The following is a 27,940-nucleotide window of genomic DNA, read 5'->3' as shown; positions in this document are numbered from 1 at the left end:
TGAGTTCTCGCTGTGGGTGGTGGGTGGCTCCCCTTCTTCAGCTTACGTGGGCTCCGGGTGTGTCAGTTCCAGCACTTTATGCTGGCACACTATTGGGGGGTGGGGGCACTAAGAAGCAGGAAGCCCTGAGGGCTGAGTTTAGTCACTGTTGGGTGGGGAAGGTCAGACCAGAGCAGCTGGGGGGGTAATGTGGGGGGTAGGAGCAGCTTCCCTTACCCCCTTGTCCTATGCCTGGTCACAATGACTGAGCCTAAAGAGCCAGACACACGTGGAGCTCAGGTGAGTCCGCCGGTCTGGGACCTGGGATGGTTGAGTCTGTAAGCACCATGTGGATGGTGCCCAGGAGGCACCACAGGGGTTGGGCAGGTCAGAAAGAGACAGCAGATTGCCCCTGTCCTTCCTTCTTGAGCTCACTCTTGTAGAGAGTTATGTGGAGTGCACTGCTGCGGGGGGGGGGGGGGGGGGGGGGGGCGGTGTTCCCGAAAAACTGGTCTCCAGCCTAGACAAGTGAAGGTGTTGAGCTAGAACCAAAGGAGAGGAGGGACTGTGGAGCATGGTTTTCAGAGACAAGGAAATAATACCCCTCTACCCCCACCCCCACCCCTTGCCCCCGTGATGTGCAGGCTAGAAGCCTTGATAGCCTTCCCCTCTCCCGCTCCTTAGTAGTTGGGGCAGTTTCAAATTGATGGGTGAGATGTCAGGGAGGAGGGGCAGCTTACTCAGCTCCCAGGGAAGGACTAACTTGAGGACAAGCACTTCATGGCATGAGTGTCAGCAGGTGCCCTCCCCCCAATGCTACCCACCCTTCTCCTCATCTCTTTATTTACACCTGAAGGGGCCATCCACTCATTACTTAATTGGGCAAGGGCTAGGGAGGGTGGAGCTACAGCTGTATGCTTTCATCTAGTTCCTGTCTTCTGTCAGAGGAGGAATGGTGGCTGGGCTGGGCTGGGCTGGGCTGGACTCCCAACTGCCTATCTTGGCTGTGGAGGCGTGGAGGGGAGGGAGCTGGCCAGGAAGTCTTCCCTCGGCTCGCAGGAGCGGGGGACTCTGGGAGCTTTAAGCCCAGGAGTTTGCGGCACTGTAGCCGGGTCTTAGCTATCCCCGACCTAGGGGCTGCTCCCCGAGGCCGGGCAGCAGCTGGTAAAGCCTTTAATCTATTCGTCTTCCCCTCCCCAACCCTCGATTCCCTGTGCTTTTTCCTCCTCTCCCCTCTGTCCCTCAGGCACATGGTCCTGCACTGAGGAGTCAGGAAATGGGGGTACAGTTTGGGGACAGTGCCGGGCTTGGGAGTTGGGGGCAGGCACAAGCCATGAAAGAGGCTGGGAAAGTTGGCATTTTCCAGTGTAAGGGAGGCAGGGATCTTTGGAGCCTGTTCAAAGCCTGGGCATGGTGGGAAGCTTTTTATTTTTAGAAGCTGGAGAAGCACTTGGGAGGGCAATTTGGGGCCCCAGCAGGGAGATAGGAGGGACCTCGGCACAGTGCACAATGGCTGCTGGGATACCACCCTTGTATTTTACCCCATGCCTTCATTCCTTCCTATTCTTTTTAGAAGCATAATTAACAGGAAAGGGACTGGGATGCTCATCCTGGATCCCTTCTGTGATCCTCTGGCCTGCCTTGTGATTCTTAGAATAATTTTTCTTAGACTCCAATGTGTTTCTGGGTTTCTACTCCAAGCATCTATCTAGCATTCTCAGGATGGTGCCTCCTCTAGTCCATCTGACTAGTAAGAAGTTGGGGCTCAGAGTTTTCTGAGAAGGATCCCCAATTTAGGACAAAGGGAGTAAGATCCTCCCTAGAGGGAAATGGGGGAGGTCATTCCTTAGTGGCTGGGATAGAGAGGTGAGTGGGTTTGAAGAGGATCCACCACTCAGAAATGCTGTCCTTACAGGTCTGGGGAGCTGGAGGAGGATGAAATGTGGGGCTGAGTCTCCCTGGCTCTGACTAAACCCCCTCCACCATGCAGTGGCGAAGTCACTTGCCCTGGACCTTTAGGGGCAGAAATTTGAGGTGCCCATTTTGGCCATCAGGTGAGCAGAAAGTTTGGGGTCTTGTTCTTCAGTCTGGGAGTTCTTTATGCCTGTCCCATCTCTTCTGTAGGACCTGGAGGCTTCCCTTCCCCCGTCCCAACCCCCCCCCTCCCAAAAAGAACAGAGGCCTGAATCCCAAGGTCAGTTAGTCCTGAATCTGTCGCTGATAAGCTGAGTCATTTTGGACAAATAATTTAATCTTTCTGGGCCTCAGTTTCCTCATCTGTAAAGGAAGGAAGTTGGACTGTGTGATCTCTATAATCCCTTTCAGTTATGACATTCAACTTCAGTCCCATGTAATTCAACAAGCCTGCTATGTTTGAGTCACTGGGCTAGGCAGCTGGAGATATAAAGATCAAGATGAAACAGTTCCCAAAGACATTCTATTTTGGGGAAACAATAGGTACTCAGATAAGTAAATACAAAATAAATGTAAAGTACATACAAAGTAGGGGTAGCTAGGTGAGGACGGAGTTAGGAAGACTCATCTTCCTGAGTTCAAATCTGGCAGACACATCCTAGCTCTGTGAACCTGGGCAGATAGCTTCATCCTGTTTGCCTCAGTTTCCTCACCTGTAAGATGAGCTGGAGAAGGATGGCAAATCACTCCAGCAACTCTGTCAGAAAGAGGCAGGCATGGCTAAAAAAGAAGTGAACAACAATGGGGGGAGCCACTAGTAGCTAGAGGATTCCTGATAGACTTCTCAGAGGAGGTGGCATTTGAGCTGAGCATTGAAAAAAGCTAGGGATTCTATGAAACTGTAGTGAGGAGATGGTGTATTCCAGGCATGGGGGGGGGGGGAGCAGCAGAATACTAAGAAACCCAGTTTAGCTGGAACATAGAGCGAATGAAGAAGAAGAAGCTTGAAAAGGCAGGTTGGCTCCAGATAATGAAAGGCCGTCTAGAGGAGGTTTTAATTTATCTGAAAGAGAAGGAGCCTTTAAACACACTTGTTTTGAACTTTATAGTTACCAACAAACATGAACATTTCCATTTACGAGCAAGGAGAGAGAAAGAAGATTTCATAGCAACCATGAATCTGCCATGTGCAGCTTTGCTTGTTTTTAGGCAACTGGAGTTAAGTGGCTTGCCCAGGGTCACGAGGCCTGTAAGTGTCTGAGACTAGATTTGAACTCAGATCTTCCTAGTTCCAAGTCTGGCACCCTATCCACTGCACCACCTAGCTGTCCCATATATCTTGGTTTTAAAAAACTATACACTAGCCTTAATGTGGTAGAACCAACATTGCCCATCTTTAATTGTCCTCTTTTGAACTTTCTTCTCCCGTGTATTTTTATGTTTCATTAAAGTTTTTTCTTTTTTTTCTTTGTATCACTATCATCTTCCCCTAAAGCATTCTCCCCTCCTCTAATAAAAGCCTTCCCTTGTAATTGTCAACTCTGAAAATAAATGATGAAAGAGCTCACAGGGGCAAAAATCCTTCTTTATTCCATTGGAGGAAGGAAACTAGATACATGTGCTGGGGTCTGCTCTGATACGGAGGAGACCTCCTGCAGTGAGGCTGAGCCTTGATACATATAGTAGTGGCTAAATCCTTCTTTATTCTGTTGGAGGAAGGAAACTAGATACATGTGCTGGGGTCTGCTCTGATACCTCCTGCAGTGAGGCTGAGCCTTGATACATATAGTAGTGGCTATGCACAGAGCTGTGGTCATGGCAGTGAGACAGTAACAGCAACGATGAGGCAAGTTTGATTCATAGCAGGGCTTCATGACTGAAATGTGGTCCGGACAAGCAGGTGCTTGTCCAAGTTCAGGGACTACCTGGTGCTAGTGTGAAACAAGTCTGGGATTTAGCTGCAGCTGAATGCAGAGTTCATCCAGAGTGAGTGCAAAGGATTGTTGTTATGCCAAATTCAGGGCACAGTTTGCTTGCTGGGCCTTAGCTCTGGAAAACATCCTAATAGTAAAAAGAGAGGAGTGAAGAGAGTCCTGGCTTGGGGATCTTGACATAACAAATAAAAATAATGAAACAAAAGACATTTACGTTGTATAGATGGATCTGAAATGTATGTATCCTTCTGTACCTCTAGTCATTACCCATCTGCCAAAAGGCAAGAAGCACGCTTCACCCTTTCTTCTGGCATTAAGACATTGTATTGGCCAGACTTTTCAAGCCTTTCAAAGTTGTTGCACTTTGCAATGTTGTAGTTAACATAAATTGTTCTCCTTGTTCTGCTCACTTTCTTTTGCATCAGTTCATCCAAGTCTTTCCAGGTTTCTCTGAATCTATCCAAGAAGGTGTTTTAGGAACATCAGTTTGGCAGAGGTATGGAGGACAGACTGAGAAGAGCTATTCCAGGACCTAGGATCTCCTGTCTGAGTTTCCATTTCTCTGGGCCATTGGTGGATGCTGTTGGGTAGAATGAGATTAGGATTGAAGGGTCACCTAAGGCTTGGGTAAGAATAGAGTACAGGGGCAGCTAGGTGGTGCAGTGAATAGAGCACAGGCCTTGGAGTTGGGAGGACCTGAGTTCAAATCTGGCCTCAGACACTTGATACTTACTAGCTGTATGACCTTGGGCAAGTCACTTAACTCCAACTGCCCTGCCTTCCCCCCTCCACAAAAAGAAATAGAGTGTGATGTTGTTTTCTTCTTTTGCTCTTTGCAGGTAACCATGGCCGATTCCTGCTCTACTGGAGTCAGCCCCTCGAAGCCTGCTGCTCTGATTTGCCCTTCAGGTTAGTTCTTAGGATAAAGCAGTCACCACATTTCTCTCAGTGCCTTGACTCTCCCTTCCATCTCCTTTCAGGCCTCCAATTCTATTTCTTTGACCAGCTTGCTCTGCTTTTGTCTTTTCTTTGTCCTGGTTCTTGCTATTTTAGCACCTATCCCTTCAAATCCCATCCTTCTAGTTCCTGTTCTCTTAACCCCTTATCCCCTCTCCCCATTACACTGTTTCTGTTCCTCAGTATTTCTAGCTCTATCTGTTTCTGTACTACCAATTCCCCATCTTCCATGTCCTTTTCTTTGGTCGGGGATGAAGGACCTCAGACCTTGTCTCACTCTTTCTTTGTTCTTAGGGCTTTCATCCGACACCAAGGAAGTTCTGTTGGTGGCACAACTCCCCCAGGGAGGCAAGGGCAGCTATTCCGAAGCATCCCAGCTATGGGTAAGTAATTGTTAGGTCAGTTTTCAGGAGACTACCCTGGTTGGGGTACAAAGGAAAAAGGTCATAATGTTAGCAGCATCCATCCATCCATCCATCCATCCATCCATCCATCCATCCATCCATCCAATAGAACGACTATTTGCAAGGTTCTATGTGAGATACAATGGAGCATAAGACGTGGTCCCTTCCTTCAGAAAACTTCCACTTTAATAGAGTGAGTGACATGTAAATAAATAATGCAAATAATACAAAGCTGAATTTGACAAATGCCACGAGAGTAGTATCAACAAAGTGCTACGTGACTAATGTGCTTAAATACACCCTTCATCATTTGTCTTCCAGACCAAAAACCTTCAATGGTTCCTTAATGCAAGCCCTTGACCTGGGTCTTCATGTTAATCCATGCTTACCCAGCATCTACTGTCCTCATGAGAGGCAGCCTTGTGTAGTGGATAGGGAATTAGACTTGGAGTTCTGAAGATGGGGGTTCAAATCTGCCTCTGACACATACTAGCTGGTGACCATGGGCAAATCCCTTGAGCTCTCAGTGACCCAGGCAACTCTCCAAGCTTATAAAAAATTATTTATTTTTGGAGGGGGGAGGCAAGGCAGATGGGGTCAAGTGACTGGCCCAAGGTCACACAGCTAGTAAGTGTCAAGTATCTGAGACCAGATTTGAACTCAGGTCCTCCTGACTCCAGGGCAGGTGCTTTACTTACTGCTCTACCTAGATGCCCTTACTATAATTTATTGATAAGTTGCCAATCTGCACCAGTCACAGTCATACAGAAACAAATATTCTGTTTGACAGGTATAAAGACAAGATTTTAGGATAAGAATTCATTATTTGGTAAAAATTGTTGGAAAAACTGGAAAGCAGTTAGGTAGAAATGGGGCAAAGATCAATCTTACCCCATTTACCAAGATGAGGTCAAAATGGATGTATGACCTAGATATAACGAGAGATTTTACAAAACAAATAAATTATTTCGACTATTATAAATACCTCAATTAACTATGAAGGACATATGAATAAAGATGCTATCTATATCCAGAGAAAGAATTGTGGAGTCTGAATGCAGATTGAAGCAAACTATTTGCTCTCTCTCTCTTTTTTTTGGTTGTGTTTCTTCTCTCTCATGGTTCATTCCATTGGTTATTGTTCTTCTTTACAACTTGACTATTGTGAAAATAAGTTTAATGTGAAGGTATATGTAGAACCTATATTGGATTACATGCCATCTTGGGGTGGGGAGGAGAAGGAGAGGGAGAAAATTTGAAACTCAAAAACTTGTGGAACTGAGTGTTGTAAACTAAAAATAAAAAATAAATTAAAAAAAGAAAGAACTGATAAATAGAAGCATGTACAGAAAATTTTACATGCATGTACTTATTTGTGTCTAATGGTAGCCATCTCTGGGAGGTGGGGTAAGGAAGGAGGGAAGAAAAATAAGAAATTTACATGATAATTTTGTTGCATATTTGAAAGGAATAGCAAGTCATGCATAGTAGATTTGCAGTTTCATGTACAATCATCTTTTTGGGGGGTAATTTTTTTTATTTTCAACTTAAATACAAAATGAGAAAAGAAAAAAAAAACACTGTCATGTACACAGCAGACCATAAGACAAGATTCAATATAAAACAATAAATTTCTGTTTCACGAAACCTATATAATAAATACTGCATATTGTTTTCAAAGCAGCTCAGCTTTTCTTTGCTTCCTTGTCAGTTTTCTTCTGTTCTCTGCTATGCACTTTTTACTTTATTTTTCCCCCTTCCTCCCCCCACCAACCTAAAGAAGGCTACAATTAAGCATGGATACACATACATATATATATATATATATATCAATAAACATGCACATATATACACATATACTCATATACATATAGGTAAGACTGTACTGTGGTTATTTCCTCTTTTCATCTGTTTCTCTGGAGGTGGATAGCATGTTCCAAGTCTTTCCATATTTTTCTGAATCAACCAGCTCGTCATCTCCTACACCACAGCAATATTCCAGCCCAATCACATCTTGTCCTAGAGATTGTCTGTGAAAGTTTTTCCCCCAATTTTCTGCATTCCTTCTATTCTTGGCTACATAGGTTTTATTTATATAAGAAAATTTTAATTTAAAATAATTATCCTTTTTACAATTATAATCATCTTTTTTATTGTACTATGTTATGGAAATGCTTGTTTTATTCCACAGATTAAAAATAAAATTAAAAACAACAAAAATAATAAATCTCAAACTGTATGCTTCACACCATGCTAGATTCAGGACATCTTAGACTCCTGATTAATTCATCCCAGATGCCTCTCTCCTGACCGATCCTGTAGTTCTCTTAATCTCCCTAGTTTTCTCTTACCCCCTGGCACCTCTCATGACTCCTGGGTCCCTCAAGTCCTTTAATGATCCACCCTGAATCCTCTTTCTAGCTTGCTTGATTCTCCCACCTGGTCCAAGTACCTGTCCCGGCTTCTAGGATATATTGGCACCTCTCCTGACTCCCCATGGCAACTTCCCCCAGGTTCCCTGATGCCTTTTATATCTTTCTCTGGCCATCTTTTCCCTATCTCCTCACCAGAATCAATCCATTGGTACCGCCGAAGCCTGGCTGAGTGGTTCATTCGGTTGCCACGGGAGGAGCGCCAGTTTGGGCCAACATTTTCCCTGGACACAGGCCATGTGGACCCCGTAATCCGTGAAAGCACCCCTGATGAGCTGTTGCACCCACCTGCTGAACCCACTCTGGCACACCCACTTCCTCCGATGGAGCGCCATCCACTGGCTCTGTCCCAGCTCTTTGACCCTGATGCGTGCGGGAGACGAGTCCAGACAGTGGTGTTGTACGGAACAGTGGGTACAGGCAAGAGTACCCTGGTTAGGAAAATGGTCCTGGACTGGTGTCATGGGCGGCTGCCCAGCTTTGAGTTGGTCATTCCTTTCTCTTGTGAGGACCTGTCTGCCCCAGGTCCCACACCCATCTCCTTGTACCAAATGGTGACTCGCCGGTACCCTCATCTGAAAGAAGCACTACCCCTGCTGGACAAGGCTGGGCCCCGGCTGCTGTTTGTGCTCCATGGCATGGAGCGACTCAACCTAGACTTCCGGATGGAGAGCACGGGGCTGCACGGTGATCCTGGAGTGCCGGTGGTGCCTACTACCATCATTGTTAATCTGCTACGCAAGTTCATGTTGCCAGAGGTAGGTGGCCATCACCTTCCTACCCTTCAAATACCATGGCCACTTGGTGTCCATGTCTTATTTCTTCACTGTCCTTTACCTTCAGTCCTTGTGATTTCTCTGGCTTTTGCCTCTTATATCCTAGTCCTCATATCTTCTATGATTTCCTCCCTCTTTCCTCTTTCTTATCCTACTCTTTCCTGGGTGCATCCACTTTGCTCTTCCTCTCTGGGCACCTTCTGTATCGAGTCCTTTGAATCAGGGGCTTTACAGAAAAAAGAGAAGACAAGTGAAAAATGGCAATAAATACAGGTTTTTGAAAATCTTTTTTCAATTAACAAGCATTTATTTTTTCTCCTTCCTACTCTCTTCCCCCACCCCCTGTATCTCCCACTGGGGGAAAATAAAGCCTTTGTGACAAATAATCAAGCAAAAGAAATTTCACTTTGGCCATGTCCAGAAATGTGTATCTTGGTTTACATCTTGGGCCTATTACCTCTTGGTGCTAAATATGTTGAAAAATTGACCCAGTGCTCTTCATTTTTCCTGGCTTAACCAAGGCATTTGATATCTTGCACAAGGGATGAGTAAGACTATCGTACCATGTACACGGCTATGTGTAGGCTGAGTGGGACTGATTAATTCAGTCTTACAAATGGATTGGGGGGCTACAGAGTTGGAAGACAAATGGAGGATAGTACAAGGCTTGGGCAGAGGGAGAGATAGTTAGTTGGGCATAGTAAACAAGTTGTGATTGAAATATTCTGGCTGCAAGTTAACTAAGGATTTTCTACTGTTTTACCTAGAAACAGCCTTCTTTCCCATGGGAATGCATTTTTCCATAGTTCCTTCAGATTATCAATACCTGCTCTGTCCATAGACCTTTAGAGCTATGTCAAGTTTACTGTAAGCCTAACAAAAGAGGAGTTCTAGGGTCCTAATTCCAAAATGTTTGTGCAATCTTATTACATTGTGTTTTGACCTATTATATTGTATGTTGTTGTGTCCTTAGGCAAGCTCTTCTTTGGACTGCACTTTCATCGTCTTTAAATGAGGCATTTGCTTTAATGAGTCATAAGCTTTAAGGTCTAAAGATAGATGGAACTTCTGAGTTGTTAGGAAATAGAAGGAGGAGGTAAATAAACCTAATAGCTAAGTTTCGTTGTCCTCCCTCCATCCCTTTGCCCTCTCTTTAGGCTAGCATCCTGGTGACCACCCGGGCTTCTGCAGTTGGTCGCATCCCCAGCAAGTATGTGGGTCGCTACGGGGAGATCTGTGGCTTCTCTGACACCAATCTGCAGAAACTATACTTCCAGCTCCGTCTCAACCAGCCTGACTGTGAACACAGTGCAAACGGAGTGGGCACCCCCATCACCCCAGCTCAGAGGGACAACCTGGTAGAAATGCTTTCCCGAAATCTGGAGGGTCACCACCAGATTGCTGCTGCCTGCTTTTTACCCTCCTACTGCTGGTTGGTGTGTGCCACCTTGTACTTCCTCCATGTACCCACACCTGTTGGGCAGACCCTGACTGGCATCTACACCAGTTTCCTGAGACTCAACTTTAGTGGGGAGATACTAGACAGCACTGATCCCTCTCGGACATCACTGATGGCCTATGCTGCTCGAACCATGGGTAAATTGGCCTATGAGGGTGTGGCATCTCGGAAAACCTACTTCTCTGAGAAGGATGTCCGAGAATGTCTAGAGTCCGGGGTGAAGACAGAAGAAGAGTTTAGGTTATTGCATGTCTTCCGCCGAGATGCCCTGCGGTTTTTCTTGGCACCTTGTGTGGAGTCAGGGAAGCATGGCACTTTTGTGTTCACAGTGCCTGCCATGCAGGAGTACCTAGCTGCCCTATATATTGTATTGGGTGAACGCAAGACAGCCTGGCAGCGAGTGGGCAAGGAGGCGGCAGAGTTGGTAGGCCGAGTGGGTGAGGATGTTAGCCTGGTGCTGAGTATTATAACCAAGCTGCTTCCCCTTCGGGTGCTGCCCCTGCTTTTCAACTTACTCAAGGTAATAGCTCTGTTCTCTCACCCCACCATCCCTCCTCTCTGTATTAGAACTCTATCATTACATCCTATTCTTCAAGGAAATAGTACTCTAGGCAGCCAGAGCTGATTTCCTGAGGATGTAGGGGAGGAAAAGAAAGAACGGAAGGGAGGGAAGAACCCGTAAAAGATTTTATTACAGTTTTATCACCTAGAAAAATGAATAATTGAGTATGAATTTAGTTTATCCCCAAATTTCATGACACTTTATTTTTTTGGAGGCACTTGGGGTTAAGTGACTTGCCTAGGGTCACACAGCAAGTAAGCATCTGAGGCCAGATTTGAACTCAGGTCATTCTGACTCCAGAGCTGGTGCTCTATTCACTGCACCACCTAGCTGCCCCAAGACACCCTCTTTTCTCACAACTATGCTCTAATAGGTCCCATTTTCTACCATACCCTCTCTAGCCAGGAGTGAAAATCTGTTTTTGACCACCATAACTTACTTTGTTTGACGAAGTTGGTAGCTCTTTAGATGTGGCTCCAGAGCAGGTGATTTTGATTCACATCCCAGCTCTGGCACTTATTAGCCGTGATGAATCTAGACAAGTCACTTCCCCACCGAAGCCTCAATTTCTTTGTCAGTAAAAGGAAGAGATTGGACTAAGGTCCATTCTAGCTGTAAATGATCCAAGGTCCAGTTCTGAGTGGGATCCTAGCTTCAAAGGGACCCTGGGCACATGGAAAAAAGGTAGAAGGGAGCAATATTGCCAGGGAAGAAGGATTGGAGAGTGAGGCAGGTGAGATTTTGCAATGATTCAGTTGGAAAAGAGAAGTTAGGGGGTAAGAACTTCCATAACGTCTATAAATAGGATTAATGTAAAATCTGAGAGATTCTTTACCTAGGAGGAAAAATTGTGCTATGATGGTGGCGGGAGGGATTGAGGGTAGACTTTAGGAGGGACTGGCTTCCAACAGCACCTTGTTTCCTAGAAATCAATGAACAAATATGCCTATGTGGAAGATATGAAATATAAAGTATGTTTTCTTCCTTGAAGGCACTTATGACCTAGTTGTGTAGAGAAGACATTTAAGTCAAAGAACTATTTACAGAGTGTAGAGCAATTTGTTGGAAACTGTCAGAGTTGAGATAAGACTGGTTTCTTTTCTCCTAAGAGCTTGCACAGATATGCACAGATATTCACAGGGCCAGATAGCAGTATAAACAAAATGCTCTATGACTTTTATCACATCAGTCTCTGGATTGATAAAGTCACTTCCTTGAGTGAGATAAAATTCCTCAGTGGATCCCCACCGACACCAAGCCACCTCCCTCTGCCTGGTCTTCATGTCCAGAAGCAATTGTGGAGAAGAAAAGACTAAAAGGAACAAATCTTTGAGAGACTTTCCTGTGCAAGAGGCATTAGACTTCTGTTTGGCCCCAGAGGGCAGAGCTATGAGCAGTGGGTAGAAGGAGCAAAGGGTAGCTGTTAGCGCCAGAACCCAGATTTTCATAATCTGAGGCCAAAATAATACAAAAAACAGAGATGATGTACTAGGGGGTACAAAACAAAACATAGGTGGGAAGCTAAATGACAACATAAGACTGCATGCAACATAGAGGAGATGTCACAAAGCGGCTCGTGGTAGAATATGTAATCAGTACCAACAAGTTCAGAGAAGGGAGGGAGACATGTGGAGCAGTTATTAGAGAAGGCTTTGCTGGCCATTCCCCTTGCTTCTCTTTTCAGGTTGTGCCTCGGGTGTTTGGACGGTGGGCAGGCAAAAGTCGAGAAGCAGTGGCCCAGGCCATGGTCCTGGAGATGTTTCGGGAGGAGGACTACTACAATGATGATGTGCTGGACCAGTTGGGAGCCAGCATCCTTGGGGTAGAAGGTCCACGGCGACACCCAGATGAGCCGCCCGATGATGAGGTTTTTGAACTTTTCCCCATGTTTATGGGTGGACTGCTCTCATCCCGGAATCGTGTAGTGCTGGCCCAGCTGGGTTGTCCTATCAAGAACATGGATGCCCTGGAAAATGCCCAGGCCATTAAGAAGAAGTTGGTGAAGTTAGGCCGTCAAGGCCTGCCTCCTTCAGAGCTTCTGGATCACCTTTTCTTTCACTATGAGTTTCAGAACCAGCACTTCTCGGCTGAGGTGCTCAGCTCCCTGCGCCAGCTCAACTTGGCAGGTGTACGTATGACGCCCCTTAAGTGCTCTGTGGTGGCATCCGTGCTGGGCAGTGGTACACATACCCTGGATGAGGTCAACCTAGCCTCCTGCCAGCTGGACCCTGCTGGACTGCGCACACTCATGCCTGTCTTCTTGCGTGCCCGGAAGCTTGGGTGAGAAACCACTGTAGTTCCTTGGTACTACCCAACCTGGAGGAGAATTGCCAGGCAAGAGGAGAGACCATCCAGTATAGGGGATGAAGGGTGGAAAAAAGTAGTAGCTGAATAGGTTCAAATCCTGTCTCGGCCATTTGTTTCCTCTGTGACCTCTGTCAAGTCATTTTTCTCCAGACCTCAGTTTCCACATCTGTAAAATGAGGATGTTAGCCCAGATGATCTTTAATGTTCCTTCCAGATGACCAAGATTGTTGGGAGTGAGGGTGGGAAAGCTGGAAGAAAATCTTAGGAAGAATCTTAGATATTGAAGAGAGATGTTGAGGAAGCAGAAGAGTAAAAGGTAAAGTGGTGAAGTCTGATGGACTGAGGAGATGAGAATAGGATGGCAGGAAGTGTCAGGTAGAAGGCCAAAGGACTAGAGTGATGGGTAAGTCGAGTGCAGTCCCTCCTGATGCTCCCACCCCTGTTCCTTCCCTCCTCCTCACATTCATTGGGTCCTCTCTCTCTGTTCTAGCCTACAGTTGAACAGTCTGGGCCCTGAAGCCTGTAAGGACATCCGAGACCTCCTTCTGCACGACCAATGCCAAGTCACCACCCTTCGGTGAGTGTGTTGGGGCCTCCTAAGAGGGAGTGGCAAGTGAGAAGGCTGACTTTCTCTGGGTCTTGTTTCCTGGTCCCCTTCCCTTCAACTCCTTGAGGATAGGGACTTTGTCAACATTCAACAGATATTTATTAAGTGCTTACTAGGTGCTATGGGGTGAGTACAAAGATCAAAATCCCCCATTTATAGAGCACTCTAGGGTCTACAGCATATTTTCTCACAATCTTCTGTGTAGGTAGTACAAGTATCATCCCTATTTAACAAATAAGGAAGCTGAGGCCAAGAGAGAAGAGGCCTGCCCAGGGTCAAATTCACATCCATAATAGTACAAATAAATATGATGTGTGTAATTAGGGATGCAAGATGGTGCAGTGGGAAGAACACCAGGTTTGGAGTCATAGGACTAAGGGCCATATCCAGACTTTGCTGCTTACAGTCTTCTGATGTTAGGTAAAGTCACTACACCTCTCAGGGTCTCAATTTCTGAGTCTAAAATGAGGCAACGGTACCAGTTAACTTCTAAGGTGTCTTTGAGGTCCAAATCTGTGATACAAGAGTGGAGAGTGATGGAGGTGAGGAAAATTTGAATGGAAAGAACACTTTCAGCTAAGGAGAATGGTGTCTTAAACTAATTTATGTACCCCACATCATCCTTAGGAAAAGGTAAATTGGGGTAATTGCCCGTGTTGCTTCTGAGATCAGGTGGCTTTAGTTGTATGGAGGCAGTGGGGAAAGAGAACTTGTCAGAGGAGAAGGTGTCATCTTAAGATGGAGACTGTGCTGAAAAGAAAGACATGAACAGCTCATACATATGGTGGGTGGATTGAGTGAAATGACTAAGGAGAGAAAGGTTCAAGCTTCTGAGCATATTGATTTATTAAGCACTGTGTGCCAACTGCATAAAAAATCAGGACCAAGCCTCCTCAGCTTTGGCACTGGACCCCAAATATGGAAGGAGACAGATTTTTATGCATTAAAAGAAAAAAAAATTAACAGGATATAAACCAGGATACAGGATTAGGTAATCTGATATGTACTTGGAGGAAAGATTAGGGGCTTTCTGAATTGGGTGGAGGAGAACAAACAGGAGGAATTCCCTGAAATCAGAAAAAGAGATATCCCGCTCCACTCTTTCCTCTGCCCCCCAAGTGTCTGTATTCAATCAAAGGAACCAGGAAACAGGAATTGATTGATCAGTTTTCAGATAAGACATATGGGTTCCTTGAGATATAGAATTGTGAGAAAACTCCTTCCATCAATCTTTCCATCTGACTGGTTTCTGGTCAGTATAACCTAGGTCTTTAGTTAAGGGTCTCTAAGCAACAGGTAGAGGTAGTCCAGCCTCCCAGCCATGTGGGGCTAGATCCAAACAATGCAATGGTTTTTTTTTCACAAGACAGAAATTGGACTAGACCCATCATTGAATAGAAAGGGAACTGAACTAGCTCCAGAATTGAGTCACAAGATGGAGTCAGTGTGGTTTACTCAATGCCCACAATTCCCTCAATTCCCCTGCTTTGATTCTTAGAGGAGGGGCCAGTCCCCTCTCTCATGAATCCCCTATAAGAGAAATCTATAAGGTTTTTCATACATTCATAATCAGGATTATATGAGTCAGGCTACAGATCAACTACTTCGAAGGTTTGCAATGGACTAGTTTTGAGAGGGGAGATTGACATGTAACCAAGAAAACCCAGCAAACATAAATACCATGAAGCAAAAGGCCAAAGCAATACTACAATAAACGTCGATATTAAATAACATCAAGGTCCCTTTGTCATAGCAACTCACTCCGAACGTCCATTTAATCAGCACACTTTGACATCTTGAGTCCCCGAGGTCCCATGTGGTCATCCGGTCCTTGGAAAATCTTCTCTGGGACATTTGAGAATAGGCCTCATTCTCGAGGCAACTCTGAAGTGGGCTCTGCTTCTCTGGTTCCGGATCACTTGTAGAGATTCCTAGGTAATTCAGCTAAAACTTGCCAGTAACAAGACTCAGTATAATTTAGTACAACTTCTTAAATTTGGTTTTCCAATAATTAGTTCATGTGGTAAAAACCAGTTTAAGCCTCATGGAGCTAATCCTATTAACAACAGAGCTACAAAGAGAACACCAAATCAGGAACCTATAGCTTACCTGAGACTTTAGAGAATTTTAGTTTTTTGCTATTTCTCTCTTTACCTATACCCAGTACCTGATATAAGAATCTCAAAAAAAAAAATCATGATGGTACGACTTGTAAAACATACCCTTCTGTCCTTTAAAATTATCAGACAGATACTTTAAAAATGGGAAAATAATTTCACTATTTTTACAATTATCAATGCAATTTTTTAATGTAAAATCTTTAATATAATTTTGAGAACTTGTTGCTAAAACATAATTAAAGCCTAAATTTCCTGCTAGGTACATTTGGAAGCTAATCATATATATATAGTTCTTGGAGACATCCTCTTGCTTTCTCAAAATTTTCTATTCCATTTAATTAGAAAACTTACACATTACAACTTTGTTTTGTTACTTGGAGGATATCATCCTTATATTGTAATTTGACCACAAATACAGATTAAAATTGTAGGTTTTTTTCACACTTGCATCCTATTATAGTAACTCAGAGATGCTCCAGTATCAATCTATTATTTAATAGATTTAGTATTGTACTTAAGAAAACTACTACTCACCTGCCCTGATTAAAGAAATTTGCTATGAAAAGAAAAGGAGAGACATACTTATAACAATATCAAGACTGTTCCCTCAAGGGCACGGACTAACCTGACATACCATGACAATGAAAAAATTCCTTTAGCATGAGTCATATGTGACAGCCAATTGTATAGTAAGGCTTCATGTTATTCACAAAGTATCAAAAGCCAGGTTCAGAATTAACCACGTGGGGAAATTTCCTGTTCAGAAAGGAAGTAGTGCAATGGGGAAACTGAATCAAGAAGATCCTTCCTCAGGCCATGCCAAGTTAGTTTCCTCAGCTTTTCGCAGGGACAGACATCCATGTGTAGCGGTTCTCAGACTTCAGCAAATGCCATTTTCTATTGTTGACTTCATGACGATTCAGACAACCATCCCTGTAATGAAAACTCAAAACAAAATTAAAGTACGAAGAAATTTTTCCACTGAATTTCACTAATCACAACTTAGGGCTGAATACTATTAATTTGCTTATGTTTCCCTAACATTTATATTTCATTTATCCTTTACCTATACGTTAAAACTAACCACATTCTAGGGCTTCAAACATACAATAAATCCCAGATAGCTAACTCGTATTAACATATTGAAGCTACATCTTTAAACCACCTATACATTTTCATAATTTTTATAAGCGGTAGCCAAACATTTTTAAATGAAAACTCACTATTACAGTAAACTTGCAAAGTCCTCCCTTTTGACAAGAAATGGGAGGGGATCTTATTTTCTCAGTTCAGTGTTTTTAAACTTCAGTGCTTTAGAATTTTACAACTACAATCAATAGGGCTGATAAGATTTTTATGACCTGTCTGAATACAAAGTGTCAAGGGACGCCACAGGTAAGGATATCTTAAAAGGTCTGTGAAATTTTTTTTCTCCAAATAGTAAACTATTAATATCATTATTGTCGTTACAATTACTATTATCTGTTATTTTATTTTAGAAATGGTACTTTGTTTTTTCTGTTACATGTAAAGATAGTCTTCAACATTCATTTTTTATAAAATTTTAAGTTCTAAATTTTTTCTCCTTCTTTTCCTTCCATTCCCCCTCCCCAAGATGGCAAGCAATCTGATATAGGTTATACATGCACTATCATGCAAACATATTTCCACATTAGTCATGTTGTGAAAGAAGAAACACAACAAAAAGGAAAAGCCATGAAAAACAAAAAATTAAAAAAGTGAAAATAGTCTGCTTTGATCTACATTTAGATTCCATAGTTCTTTCTCTGGATGTGGATGGCATTTTCCATCATGAGTCTTTTGGAATTGTCTTGGATCATTGTATGGATGAGAAAAGCTGAGTCAGTCATAGTTGATCACTGCCCAATGTTGCTGTTACTGTGAACAATGTTCTCCTGATTCTGCTCACTTCACTCAGTATCAGTTCATGTTTTTCCAGATTTTTCTGAAATCTGCCTGCTCATTATTTCTTATAATACAATAGTATTCCAATACATTCATACACTATAACTTGTTCAGCCATTCCCCAATTGATGGGCATCAGTTTCCAATTCTTTGCCACCACATAGAGAGCTGCTATAAATATTTTTGTACCTGTAGGTCCTTTTCCCTTTTTTATGATCTCTTTGGGATACAGATCTAGTAGTGGTATTGTTGGATCAAAGGGTATGCTCAGTTTGATCGCCCTTTGGGCATAGTTTCAAATTATTCTACAGAATGGTTGGATCAGTTCAAAATTCCACGAACAATGCATTAATGTCCCAATTTTCCTACATCATCTCCAACACTTACCATTTTCCTTTTCTGTCATATTAGCCAATCAGATAGGTGTGAGGAAGTACCTCAGAGATGTTTTAATTTGCATTTCTCTAATCAATAGTGATTTAGAACATTTTTTCATATGACTGTAGATAGCTTTAATTTCTTCACCTGAAAACTGCCAGTTCATATTCTTTAACCGTTTATCAACTGGGGAATGACTTGTATTCCTATAAATTTGACTCACTTCTCTATATATTTGAGAAATGAGGCCTTTGTAAGAAACACTGACTGTAAAAGTTGTTTTCCATCTTTCTGCTTTCCTTCTAATCTTGGTTATTTTGGTTTTGTTTGTGTAAACCATTTTTAATTTAATCAAAATGATCCATTTTGCATTTCATGTTTTCTATCTCTTGTTTGCTCATAAATTCTTCCTTTCTCCATAGATCTGCCAGGTAAATTATTCCTTGCTTTCCTAATTTGCTTATGGTATTACTCTTTATGTCTAAATCATGTACCAATTTTGACCTTGTCTTGGTATAGGGTGTGAGATGTTGGTCTAGTTTCTGCCATACTATTTCACAGTTTTCCCAGCAATTTTTGTCAAATAGTGAGTTCTTATCCCAGAAGCTGGAGTCTTTGGGTTTATCAAACAAAAGATTACTATAATGATTGACTACTCTGTCTTGTGTACTTAATCTATTCCACGGATCCACCATTCTATTTCTTTGTCAGTATTAAATAGTTTTGATTATTGCTGCTTTATGATATAGTTTTTGATCTTATACAGCTAGGCCACCTTCCTTTGCAATTTTTTTATTAATTCCTTTGCTATTCTTGGCCTTTTGCTCTTCCAGATGAATTTTGTTAATATTTTTCCTAGTTCTAAAATAATTTTTGGTAGTTTGGTATGACACTGAATAAGTAAATTAATTTAGGTAGAATTGTCATTTTTATTATATTAGCTCAGCCTACACATGAGCAATTGATATTTTTCCAATTGTTTAGATCTGACTTTATTTGTGTGAAAAGTGTTTTGTAATTGTGTTCATGTAGTTCCTGGGTTTATTTTGGCAAGTAGATTTTATTTTTATATTTTATATTTTATACTATCTACAGTTATTTCAAATGGAATTTCTCTTTTTCTTGCTGCTGGGTTTTGTTGGTAATATATAGAAATGCTGCTGATTTATGTGGGTTTATTTCACATCCTGAGATTTTACTAAAGTTGTTAATTATTTCAAGTAGTGTTTTAGTTGATTCTCTAGCATTCTCTAAATATACCATCATATCATCGGCAAAGAGTGATAGTTTTGTTTCCTCATTGCCTATTCTAATTCCTTTAATTTATTTTTCTTCTCTTATTGCTAAAGCTAGCATTTCTAGTAAAATATTGAACAGGAGAGGAAATAAAATACTTAAATAACCCCAGTTTAGAAAAAGAAATTGAAGAAGCCATCAATGAACTCCCTAAGAAAAAATCTCCAGGGCCAGATGAATTTACAAGTGAATTCTACCAAATATGTAAACTATTTGAAAAATAGGCAAAGAAAGATTCTTCCCAAATTCTTTTTATGACACAAATATGGTACTGATATATAAATCACGCTAAAACAATAGCTCTATCAATCTTCATGGAAAAAGTCATCTAAATGCTTTTTATCCCTGAAACTTTCACAGATTTGAATTCTTATTTTTCCTTAAAACAGACTCTACAGAGTGGTACCTCAAAACTCCAAAAATGCTAAGTTTCTCCTAAGTGCCTTATCAGATAGGATAAAGAGAAGGGGATGAGTTCCTGGAGTTGCCCAAAGTCCCAGGAGTTCTCTCCTGAAATCTTAAAATGATTAACCTCCAAACTCCCTAATGATTAATTTCTAATCTCCTTAATCTCCAAACTTTGAACATCTATTAAGATGTTTTTAGCAGTTAGCATAATTTGGAATCTCTAATTCATTAATAATGACATAAATTCCTACAAACCAGGAACAAGTTTTCCTTTCTTTGATTATCTGGTTTTGTTGTTGTAATCCCAATGTGCCTAAGACTGAAATGATAAAGTATTTTACTTAAACCCTTATCTCCCACTGAAAGACTAAAATGGGAGTTAGTCTTGCTTACTGGGACAGATTTTGGTATAAGATTACAGAACGTGAAGGGGATGTATAAAGTACTCGGGAGTATAGCACCTGTGGTGTGAAGGCTTGTCAAGTCCTTTTCAGGGCTGCTCATCCACCTTTGGTGTCTACCTGCTTCACCTAACTTTCATTGGAGCTCCAATAAGTTGCAGCATGTGTAGCTGCCAGATTTGAGTAAACCATCTCAGCAGACAGTCTAAACCAGGCTGAGGGAAACTGATGGACCTCAAATCCATTAATGAATTAGGGGAGTGTCTACTCCAACTATGTGGAGACTTCCCCTGGTGGAATGGGCAGATAAGTACAATTTGTTTCAGTGGTCATGAAGGTGGCACTGTGGAGTGCTTACAGCGTGGTCAGGCACTGAAGAAGCTAAGGTCATTCATTGCATCCTGGGCTATCACCAATAGTCTTGACCTTTGTCCTGCCACTGGGTTTGTTGACTTAGGGACAGAGAATGAGGCTAACAACTTTGTGCAACTTTGCCTTGCTTAAATTCAATTCACTTGCAAATCAAGACACCACAGATCATTGGTCCTCTTCAAAAAGGAAGGACAAACAACAGAAAGTTAGGAAAACTGCTCTGAGGTAGCTAAGTGGCACAGTGGAGAGAGCACTGGGCTTGGAGTCACCAAGACCTGAGTTCAAATCCAGTCTCAGAAACTTCCTAGTTGTATAACATTGGGCAACTAATGACCCCTATTTGCCCCTGGAGAAGGAAATGGTGACTGAAACCACTGAACAAGTATAACAACAACAAAAGGAGAACTGTTTCCAGTATGACACTTCATTAATCTTCCCCAGCTTTCTAAACTGGCCGGCTGCATTTTTCCATTAGAAATCCTTCAAAGTAGCAGAATTAACAAACAACACTAAACGTAACACAAGACAAAATTGTTCTGCATTCTACAAAGAAACAAAAACACAGACAAAACAATAAGACAAACCCATACTTGCCAGCCTCCTTATGCCCTACTGAAAGTCTAATTTCAAAGCCTTTAATTTGCCACCAAATTTGGGACTCATTTGGATTTTTATATATTTTAGCATTATTCTAGATCTCTACCCTTTGGTCATCCCCTCCACTTCTGTATGAGAAGTTTCAGGCCAATAAGAATTTCCCTAAGGGTACTCTTTTCCTGGTCTCATGCCAAAACAAATTTTATCAAGGAGGAATCTTTTGGTATTTTACTGTTACTAGAACTCATCATTTTCTTAAAGAAAGTAATCCTTCCTCAACCTTCAGGGTAGGAGTAAATCATTTCCAGCTGTGTGAAGGTAACCTTTCCCTGCAGTGTTGGAGTAAACCTAATCTTAGGTCAGAAGAATTCAAAGTTGAGGAGGAGGAGGAGTCTGACCTTCAGGGCAGTCTTCTGCAAAGAATTCCTTTGGTGAAAGATTAACTGAAATACTTCAGGGAGTTTTCCTGAAAGGCTGTCTTGGTGGCTGGAATCCTATCTCTCAACCTAGCTGACTGTGACTCCGCCCCCCCCCCCCCAAAAAAAAAAAACCAAACAAACCAAAAACTCCTCACACACAAAAGCCAAAAACTGTGGCTTTTGGATTGATTGAAATGATTGAGGAAACAAAAGTTTGAGCTTCTGAGCATATCAGTTTATTAAGCAATGCATGCCAATTATATAACAAATCAGAACCAAGCCTCCTCAGCTTTGACACTAGACCCCAAATACAGGGAGAGACAAAGCATTAAAAGAAAACAATTAACAGGATATAAACCAAGATACAAGATAAGGTAATCTGATTTCTAATTGGAGGAAAGATTAGGGGCTTTCTGAGTTGCATGGGGGAGTTGTGTAGGAAAGAACAAACAGGAGCAATTCCCTGAAATCAGAAAAATAAATATACCACTCCCTCATTTCCCCTCCCCTCCTCCTCCCCCTTTAATCTGTATTCAGTCAAAGGAACAAGGAAACAGGAACTGATTGATCTGTATGGGGCTAGTTTTCAGATAAAATATATAGGTTGCTTGAGATGTAGAATTGTGAGAATACTCCTTTCATCAGTCTTTGCATCTGACTGGGTTTTTGGTCAATATAACCTAAGTCCTTATTTAAGGGTGGTGGTCCAGCCTCCCAGCCATGCAGAGCTAGATCCAAACAATACAATAAGGTTTTTTTTTCCACAAGACAGAATATGGACTAGACCCATAATTGAATAGAAAGGGAACTGAGCTAGCTCCAGAACTGTCACAAAATGGAGTCAGTGTGGTTCACTCAATGCCCACAATTCCCTCATACATAGACATTCAGCATATGGAGGAAGCAAAGGAAGGACTCTCACTTGCTAACTCTTTTAAAAAATATTTCATTTTTAAAATTAACTAAAATTTACTTTCTTTCCCTTCCTCCTCTCACCTCTCCCTACTAAAAAAGAAAGAAGAAAATTCTTGTAACAAATATACATGGTTGAGCAAAAAAAAAAAATGTCCACATTGGCCATGTTCAAGAATATATATGTTTTATTATTGCCTTTCTGTTAGGAGGTGGGTAGGATGTTTTATCATGAGTTCTCTGGAATCATGGTTGGTTGTTGCATTGATTAGAATTCTAAAGTTTCTTAAAGCTGTTTACCTTTATAATATTATTATTGTAAAAATTATTTTCCTGGTTCTGTTCACTTCACTCTGTATCAATTCATCCAAGTCTTTCAAGGGTTTTCTGAATTCTTCTAGCACAATGGTATTCTATCATATACATATACCATAATTTTTTCATCCATTCCGCAATTGATGGGCATCCCTTCATTTTTCAGTTCTTTGCCACCATGAAAAGAGTTGATATAAGTACTTTTGTACATAGGGATTCTTTTTCTCTTTCTTTAACCTTTTTGGAGTAGAAATCTACTAGTGGTATTTCTGGGTCAAAGGACATGCATGGTTTATTAACTTTGGAAGCATATTTCCAATTTGTTTTCCAGAATGGCTTGATCATTCCATAGTTCTATCAACAGTACATTAATATGTAATTGGGGGATATTTAACAAAATAAATAATATATATATTTTTAAAGTGTATTAATATATCTATTTCTAATAGTTCCTCCAGAATTTGTTATTTTCCATATTTGTCAACTTCATTAATTTTATGAATGTGAGGTGCAACCTTAGGGTTGCTTTAAATATATAATTGTTAGTTATTTGGAGCATTTTTCATATGATTATTAATAGCTTGGATTTCATGAGAACTGTGAGAACTTTTTTCATGTCCTTTGACCATTTATCAGTTGAGAAATAAGTTTTATTCTCATAAAATTGAATCAGTTCTGTACCTACATATCTTAGTAATAATAATAGTTAGCTTTAATTACCACATGATGATCTAGAACCAGACATCCTGGAGAATGAAGTCAAGCGGTCCTTAAGAAGCATTGCTAGTAATAAAGCTAGTGTAGGTGACAGAATTCCAGCTGAGGTATTAAAATTCTAAAAGATGATGCTGTTAAAGTGCTTCACTCAATATGCCAGCAAATTTGGAAAACTCAACAGTGACCCCTGGATTGGAGAAGATCAATTTATATCCCAATCCTAAAGAAGAGCAATGCCAAAGAATATTCAAATTACTGAACAATTGTACTCATTTCACATGCCAGCAAGACTATGCTAATAAATTCTGCAAGCTAGGCTTCAGCAATATGTCAGCTGAGAATGACCAGAAGAGCAGGCTGTTTTTGAAGAGGCAGAGGAGCTAGAGACCAAATTGCCAATATTTGTTGGATTATGGAAGAGAGCTCCACAAAGGCATCTACTTCTGCTTCATTGACCACATTAAAAGTCTTTGACTGTGGGGATCACAACAAAATGTGGCAAGTCCTCAAAGAAATGAGAGTACTAGATCATCTTATGTGTGTCTTAAGGAACTTCTATGTGAGCCAAGAAGCAACAGGTAGGACCAAACATGGAACAACTGATTGGTTTGAGATAAGAAAAGGAGTATAACAAGGCTTTGTATTGTCACCTTATTTATTTAATTTATATGTAGAGTACGTCATGCAAAATGCCAGGCTAAATGAATCAAAAGCCAGAATTAGGGTTGCCAGAAGAAATATCAAAAACTTCAGATATTCAGATAAATGTCACTCTGATGGCAGAAAATGAAGAAAAATTAATAAGCCTCTTGATGAGGATAAAAGAGGAGAGTGTAAAAGTTGGCTTGAAGCTTAACATAAAACAAAACAAAACAAAAAACTAAGATCATGGCAACTGGTCCCATCACTTTTTGGCAAAAAGAGGGAGAAGAAATGGAAGCAGGGTCAGATTTTAGACTCTTGGGATCAAAGATCACTGCAGACAGAGATTGCGTGAGATTAAAAGATGCTTGTTCCTTGGAAGGAAATCTATGGCAAATCTGGACAGCGTACTAAAAAGCAGAGACATTACTGTACAGACAGAGGTCCATACAGTCAAGGCTATGGTTTTTCCAGTAGCAATGTAGAGCTGTGAGAGTCGGGCTATAAGGAAAGCTGAGAGCCGCAGAATCGGACAGAGTCCTTGACATTAGCAGAGGACAGAAGGGCCTGGTGTGCTATAATCCATGGGGTCGTGAAGAGTTCGACATGACCGAATGACTGGACAACAAAGTTTTAATATAGGACCTACTGTGTGCCAAGTACTTTACAAATATCTCACTTGGTCCTCACAACAACCCTGGGAGGTAGATGCTATTCTTATTCCCATTTTATGGTTTAGGAAACTGAGGTACAGAGGTTAAGTGACTTGCCCAGGGTCACTCAGCTCATAAGGATCTGAGGCTAGATTTGAACTCAGGTCTTCCTGACTCCCGGCCTATTGTTCCATCCACTGTACCACCTAGCTTATCCTCAGGTGAGACCTTTATTAGAGAAATTTGCTGCAAAGACTTTCCCCCAGTTACCTGATTCTCTTCTAATTTTAGCTGCATCTGCTTCCCCTCTACCATATGTAAGTCGCACCTGACTCTTTTATGGCTTCTTCCATTGGTTTCCTCTTCAAAGCTCCTCTTAATGAATAAAGGAATCACTGTCTGGGAAGTCTCAGGCTTGCAGGCAGCAGAGTCAAGGACTCCAGAAGTTGGAGGGAAAAAAATGAGAGCCACCTGAACCAGATTAAAATGTAATTGAGAAATATTTGACAAAATAAATAAAAATACAATAAAACATAGATAACACGACATTTTATGGCTAAGTCAATATGCAGCCTGCCTTGTATGTAGATTAGTGGCTCTGGTTTCTATTTGAGTTTGTCACCACTGGTGTAGCGGAAAGAGTGCTGGATCTGGAATCAAAGGACCTTGTTCAAATTCTAGTTCTGCCGTTTAGTGGCTGTGTGACCATGAACAAGCTGTTTCTTCTCCCCTGAGCCTCAGTTTCCTCATCTGTAAAATTAGACAGTTGAATTAGATTAAGGATTCTTACTTTAGGATCTGTGAACTTGGTTTTAAAAAATAAATTTATAGCTACCTCAATATAAGTGATTTCCTTTGTAATCTTATGTATTTTGCTTTATGTATTTAAAACCGTCATTTTTGAATTTATTTTTTCCCACTTAGTAGTATTTTGTGTTTTTTCCAATTACATGTAAAGATAGTTTTCAACATTCACTTTTGTAAGATTTTGATTTCCAAATTTTCTCCCTCCCTCCCTCTTCCTTACCCAAGACAGCAAGCAATCTGATATAGGTTATACATGTACAATCCTATTAAATCTATTTCTGTATTAGTCATGTTGGGAAAGAAGAATCAGAACAAAATGGAAAAATTATGAGAAAGGAAAAAAAGAGAGAAAATAGTCTGTTTTGATCTGCATTCAGACTCCACAGTTCTTGCTCTGGATGTGGATAGCATTTTCCATCATGAGTTTTTGGAATTGTCTTGGATCATTGTATTGCTGAGAAGAGCTGAGTCTGTCAGAGTTGATCATTGCACAGTGTGGCTGCAAAACCATCATTTTGCAAAGGGGTGCACATACTTCACCAGAGTGCCATAAGGGTTCATTACAAAAAAAATTAACCTCTTGACTAGATGATCTCTCAGGTCTCTTCCAGCTCTAAATCCTGTGCTGCTAAGCAGATTTCACCCTAATAACAATGTTATGTGAAAGCAAGGCAGTCGTATTATTAGCTCTGAACCCAACACACTCCTAGGGATGGCCCTGGTGTTGGTTCTCAGTAAATGTTGACTGTGTGACCTCCCTTCCTCAGAATTCTGAGGCAGGAGAGGTTATCAGTTTCCCATATCTCTCCTTTTTTCTCCTACTGCAGTCTCTCCAACAACCCACTCACAGCAGCAGGCCTGGCCCTCTTGGTAGAAGGACTGAGTGGGAACACTTCTTTGACCCACCTGTCTCTGCTGCACACTGGGCTTGCAGATGAAGGCCTAGAGCTGCTGGCTACCCACCTGGAACGAAACCAACAGCTTCGGGAGCTGAATGTGGCCTATAATGGAGCAGGTGATGCGGCAGCCCTTGGCCTGGCCAGGGCTGCCAGGGAACACCCCTCTCTGGAGCTGTTACAGTGAGTGATCATTCATTTCCTTCTTCCCCTAGTCTTGGTGAAGCTTTCATCTTTTCCAGGCTAGATGCTCTTCTCACTTTCCTTGTTAGATCAGCTACCCTTGAGATGTACATGTTCCCCCTCCGACTTCACATCTTTTGATTAATGCTTGTGATTTAAACTCTTCTGGTCCTTACTCAACCTTGACCCTTTTGTAAGTGGTTCCAACCTTTCTTTCTTCCACCATTGTTTCTCTTAGGGTCTTAGCTGCCCAGTTCCCAAACTGGATCTGGTCTACATTATGCCCTGTGGTTGGTCACTACCCTACCCTTAAGCTACAACTGGCCACCATTCTCTCATCTCTAACTTCCAGTTAGTCACTTCTCCCTTCTCCACTGCCTCTCATTACCTTGCTGTCCTTTCTCTTTTATTATCTGTTTTGCCTTCCCCACCGTGCCTCTTGATGAATCACCCCTTCTGTTCCCTCTTTCCTCACTAGCCTTTACTTCAATGAGCTGAGCCCAGAGGGCCGGAAGAGACTACGGGAGCTAGAAGGTGCTACTACTGGAAGGGCCCGAGTAGTGGCATCATTGACTGAAGGCACAGCTGTGTCGGAGCACTGGTCTGCGATCCTGGGTGAAATCCAGCGCAACTTGAACAGCTGGGAGCGAGGCCGAGTCCAGCGCCACCTATCCATGCTACTGCGAGACCTGGAAGACAGCCGGGGTGCCACCCTCAATCCCTGGCGCAAAGCCCAGCTGCTGCGGGTGGAGGGGGAAGTCAAATCTCTGCTGGAGCATTTAGGTGGCCCAGGGAGCTGAGGCAGGCATCGGGCACAGAATAGTCCCAGTCATTGGCACCCGCCCCCTTATCCCTTGTCAGCCTCTATGTATGGTGGTGGGGAGCTCCTTCTCTGATTTGAGAGGGCTTCTTCAGAACTTGCGATGATGAGGAAATGGTCACAGCACTGCCTTGACACGGCCTATTCTACCCGTGCTCCCTAAACTCTGGGGAATCCAGATCACAGCTATGAAATCGTTGCTGTATTGGTGGGACTGGCTTACTCTTGTTTTGTTGGGGGAGGTGTGTCAGCAATGAAGTAAGGCGGGCTCCTTAGCATTTTAAGGGGCCAAATCACTCCCTTCCACTATCCCTGAGAATTAGGGTATAAAGGCTGACCATCCATCTCAGCCACTCCCACTTGATGTGGCCCATGCTTGCCCCTTGTTCCTGGAGAGATCAGTTAGATTAGTTGTGAAGACAGTGACCATCTACCTGCCCACACTGCCCCCTCCTCCTTCCTGTGCCAGATCAAGTCCCCTTTGTGGATGCCAAGGGGGCCAGCAGATGTCTTCTTCTTCCATTGGTGCCTTCTCCGTATTTGCTTTACCCATGCTCAAATCTTGGTGGCTCCTAGAAGTAAGTGCCCTGATTTGCTGCCATTAAAAACAAAAACATGTGTCTTCTATCTGATGCTATGGTCTCTTCTTCCTTGGCAAAAATAAAAATAAAAAACAAAAAACTGCCTTACTAACTGAACCCAACATTCTCCCAGAGATGACCTTGGGGATGGTTGTCAGTAAATAAC

General features: G+C 42.1%; 1 protein-coding gene across 1 annotated transcript; it reads left to right on the top strand.

Annotated features, from left to right (window-relative positions):
* Nucleotides 1–1,042: 1,042 nt before the first annotated feature.
* On the top strand, nucleotides 1,043–27,873 carry NLRX1 (NLR family member X1). The gene is made up of 10 exons (XM_036747642.1): nucleotides 1,043–1,143; nucleotides 1,895–2,033; nucleotides 4,667–4,736; nucleotides 5,079–5,167; nucleotides 7,759–8,378; nucleotides 9,554–10,375; nucleotides 12,102–12,697; nucleotides 13,215–13,301; nucleotides 26,122–26,373; nucleotides 26,852–27,873. Exons 2-10 carry the CDS (start codon nucleotides 1,964–1,966, stop codon nucleotides 27,171–27,173), a joined length of 2,928 nt encoding a protein of 975 aa, XP_036603537.1. The 5' UTR covers nucleotides 1,043–1,143; nucleotides 1,895–1,963; the 3' UTR covers nucleotides 27,174–27,873.
* The last annotated feature ends 67 nt before the right edge of the window (nucleotides 27,874–27,940 follow it).

Source organism: Trichosurus vulpecula, chromosome 2 (assembly GCF_011100635.1).
Source record: "Trichosurus vulpecula isolate mTriVul1 chromosome 2, mTriVul1.pri, whole genome shotgun sequence".
Classification (NCBI taxonomy): domain Eukaryota; kingdom Metazoa; phylum Chordata; class Mammalia; order Diprotodontia; family Phalangeridae; genus Trichosurus; species Trichosurus vulpecula.
The sequence above is the reverse complement of the archived record's forward strand: the minus strand, read 5'-3'. Positions and strand labels throughout refer to the sequence as shown.